Source organism: Penaeus monodon, chromosome 19 (assembly GCF_015228065.2).
Source record: "Penaeus monodon isolate SGIC_2016 chromosome 19, NSTDA_Pmon_1, whole genome shotgun sequence".
In the NCBI taxonomy this organism is placed as follows: domain Eukaryota; kingdom Metazoa; phylum Arthropoda; class Malacostraca; order Decapoda; family Penaeidae; genus Penaeus; species Penaeus monodon.
Genome location: NC_051404.1, coordinates 12,882,457 through 12,886,153, shown reverse-complemented (window position 1 = coordinate 12,886,153; position 3,697 = coordinate 12,882,457). Strand labels below are relative to the sequence as shown.

The following is a 3,697-nucleotide window of genomic DNA, read 5'->3' as shown; positions in this document are numbered from 1 at the left end:
TTGTCTCTGCATCATTTTCTCGTAGATGTAATGATGTGCATTCCATTAATTACCCCAAAATATCATTAGTCTCCAATGGGCCTGTAATTGTTATTGCATTTTGAACTTATTAAATACACATGACAAACTCCAGGCGCTTGATCAGGTAAAATCTGTCCAAACAACAATAATGATGCTAGGAAGAGAAGAAAATAAAAAAAAATGTTGACAATCTTGCAACAAACAAACTTTTTTTCGAGTGGACGGGTCGAACAAACACGCAAACAATCACAAAACACGTACACTCCCTCCCCTCGAAAACACCTGTAAACAAAAACAAACGTAATATACGCACAACTAAACACACTCACACGAAATAAAACTTACGCGAACAACGAAAACCAGTGAAAATTTCGAAAAGGAAAAAATACATAAAAATAAACTAAAAGAAAAAAAAATAATAACGGAAAATTATGGACCAATATTAATCTGAATTTGATAATGCTGTCTAGCGATCATGGAAATATCGGCATAATCAAATCACTATTTTGCATATGGAAGAGAAGCGCATTTGACGGTTGGGTTTGACCAGAATACTGATGGAGAGGAGTCGCGTGCGTGAAAGTTGGGGGGGAGGGGAAGACGCGTTCTAGGTGGGGGGGGGAGGGGGAGGTGACTCATAGGGCGGGGTGTGGTAGTGGGACTTCCTTCCTGAATGTTGAGGGGCACGACCTAGCTGGAGGTAGGGGGGGAGTGGGCACGACCTGGCTGGAGGTTGGGAAGGGGCACGTCCTAGCTGAAGGTAGGGGGCACGATCTATCTGGAGGTAGGGGGGAGGGGGGCACGACCTGGCTGGAGGTTGGGGGGAAGGGGGGCACGACCTGCTGGAGGTTGGGGGAGGGGGCACGACCTGCTGGAGGTGGGGGAAGGGGGCACGATCTATCTGGAGGTAGGGGGAAGGGGGCACGACCTGGCTGGAGGTTGGGGGGAAGGGGGCACGACCTGGCTGGAGGTTGGGGGGAAGGGGGACGACCTGGCTGGAGGTAGGGGGAAGGGGGCACGACCTAGCTGGAGGTTGGGGGGAAGGGGGCACGACCTAGCTGGAGGTTGGGAGGGATACGGCCTGACTGGAGGTAGGGGGTAGAGAGAACGACTAAGGGTTGTAGCGAAGGAAGAGGGATAAGGATTCGTCCTGCATGGGAATACGAGGGAGTGGGAGGGCGAGGGAAAGGGGAATTGACAAGGAAATGGTTTAGATCTGTTGATGGAGTATGCTGCAAGGGCGCACCACATCAGTTGAAAAGAACAAATGTATGAGATTAAATGAATGAAGATGAAAGTAACAGTAAACGACTGCTACAAAGGCGCACCACGTCAGTTAAAAAATGTATGGGAGATTAAATAAATGAAAGTGAATAAAGATGACAGTAACAGTAAACGACTGCATATATTAGAAAACAGATGTGTTTACTTACCAATCATGTAAGTGTGATTTCATTTCACAAGGAAATTATAGAATATGAAATACAAATGGACGAAAATGTCTTGGCAGCATTAGGTTTGTTTCTATAAATGTTAAACGATATATAGGACAATTACCATTAATAGAATTTTCTTTATTTTGCACTTCGTTCGTAGTTATTTATGAAAACGTACATTAGGTTTTGATAAAAGGACACTATTTAGTAAGAAAACATTTATTTTCACGCGTTTGCAAATGTTCAACAAATATCATCCTTTCAACATGACGTTTAAGCTACAGCTGTGCATCTGCAGGTAGAACTGGTCCTTGAACTCCATCTTGCAAGTGGCACACTTGTACTTCATCCCTCTGTGCCGCCGGATGTGCTCCCAATACATTGACCAAGACCTAAAAGATTCCTGACAGTGCTCACAGGTGTAAGGCTTTTCCCCGGTATGTATCCTCATGTGTTCCACCAGGCTGTCCCGCTTGGCTAAGGACTTCCCACAGTGAGGACACTCGTGACGCCTCCTGACACCCCTCTCCGCCCGCCGCCTCTGCAGGAGCTCTTTTCCCGCATCGTCGTGTGTGCGGACGTGGTTGTCAAGTTCAAAGGCGTTGGGAAGGGCCTCGCGGCAGATGGCGCAGACGGCCGGTAGGTGGGGCAGATTGGAGCCGTGCGAAGAGAAGTGTTTGTTGAGCCCCTGGTGGGAGCGCATTCGCAGGTTGCAAGCGCCGCACTCGTAATACCTGGAGAGAATTTGAAACCTTTGTAGAAAACTTTTGTCATACGTATATTTATGCAACATGTAGGATATGGTAATTAGAAAATGGAAGACAATTCAGTCTAGATACTTACCTTGGAAAATATCCACGGTCGCTGACTTTGGATTCCTCGTCTTGCTCGTCCACAGCAATGGTAGACATTCTCTTGGATCGCGTGGAAGCCCGAGTCCTCCGCAGCGGGCCGATCACGGGGCTTCTCTCTTCCTCTTTCACATGGACGCCGATGCTGTCCGAAACGGGTTGCCAGGGAGATCCCGCGACTAGAGAGTTCATAAAATCTTTCGTCTCAGGCGACGCCATTGGCAGACTGACTTCTTGCGGAACTGCAGATACTTCGGGAGAGGTATCTTCGGGGCTTTCCTCCTTGATGTATCTTCCTTCATGGTAAGCTGGGAGGCTCTCGTTGCGGACAGAAGCATACATGGGGCTATCCCGCGGAGGCTGAACCCTGTCTTGCACAGGTCTCCTTTCGTTTTCAAGGGATTCATCATCGTAGAATTCACTTGAAACGTTAGATAGCTCCGTGTTCGGTGATGCCTGTGGCGTTGGCCTATAGAGTGAATGGCTTGGACTGGGGAGGACCATGGGCGTGGAGAGGGCTCGGGCGTACATATCGGGCGTTCCAACGACGAATGGATACGGGTAGGGCACCAAGCCCATTTGCATAGCAGCTGAAATAGAGAATACACAATTAATATCATGCTAAACCTCGCAGTATAAACAAAATGAATCTACAGTACAATTAATTCACAACGTACAATGAACACGCAAGTCACCTGCTTGTTGGTAAAACTGCGACATCCGTTGAAGTTGAACATAATCCCGAGTGCGCCGTAACAGTTCTTCGACGCGAATCTGGTACTGATGGCTACGATCCCCGGGATGAGACTGCTCCAAATACTCGAGCTCTTCAAAAATCTGCGAATCCCCTCGAGGTGGGTAAGCAGCGAGGCCTCCGTGGTCGCCACGACGAGGCTCTTCGAAGTCTCGATACTCTCCCGGCTCCTTCTTGACGCCCTGGGATTCCCCTGCGACGGTTGGGACGAGCTGCTCATCGCCGTCCGAAGGCACCGCGATGTACTCCTTTCGTCGCGGCGGCTCGTGGTCGCTAGAAGACTCAACGGCTCCAGTACAGGTCTTGCTCTCCAGCCAGAGGGAACCACGCTCTCCCCGCATCAAGGTCTTCAACTTCATCTTGCATAAAGCTTTAAACAAAAAAGGCACTGGTTTCGGATCTACGCACTGCACGGTGCTCAAGCTGATACTGACGTGAACGAGGCTAGTGTGCAGGTTTTGTGGGGCTTCATAGGGAACGGGGAAGATGGGGAAGGAGCTGTGGTTACGAGGATTGTTGGGGACAAAGGGACGAATCACTCGGGACGCGGAGTGGTGGTGGGAGGGAGGGCGGGTTACAGGAAAATTTATATATCCCTTTATAATTAATCATAAACTAGGTACTAGAGAGATGTT

At 48.9% G+C, this 3,697-nt stretch overlaps 1 protein-coding gene across 1 annotated transcript; it reads right to left on the bottom strand.

Moving 5' to 3' along the window:
• Positions 1 to 1,660: 1,660 nt before the first annotated feature.
• Positions 1,661 to 3,477, bottom strand: LOC119585453 (zinc finger protein 3 homolog). Its single transcript, XM_037934102.1, has 3 exons — positions 3,004 to 3,477; positions 2,301 to 2,898; positions 1,661 to 2,191 (listed from the first exon to the last, which is right to left on the bottom strand). The coding sequence occupies exons 1-3, from the start codon at positions 3,419 to 3,421 to the stop codon at positions 1,711 to 1,713; spliced, it is 1,497 nt and encodes a 498-aa protein (XP_037790030.1). The 5' UTR covers positions 3,422 to 3,477; the 3' UTR covers positions 1,661 to 1,710.
• Between the last annotated feature and the right edge of the window lie 220 nt (positions 3,478 to 3,697).

Bases quoted from the DNA above. Each gene is read 5' to 3' on its own strand.
- LOC119585453 (XM_037934102.1), bottom strand. From the start codon at position 3,421: ATGAAGTTGAAGACCTTGATGCGGGGAGAGCGTGGTTCCCTCTGGCTG. The intron at 2,899-3,003 runs GTGACTTGCGTG...TCTCTATTTCAG, and splicing joins GCAGTTTTACCAACAAGCAG to CTGCTATGCAAATGGGCTTG. The intron at 2,192-2,300 runs GTAAGTATCTAG...AATTCTCTCCAG, and splicing joins GACCGTGGATATTTTCCAAG to GTATTACGAGTGCGGCGCTT.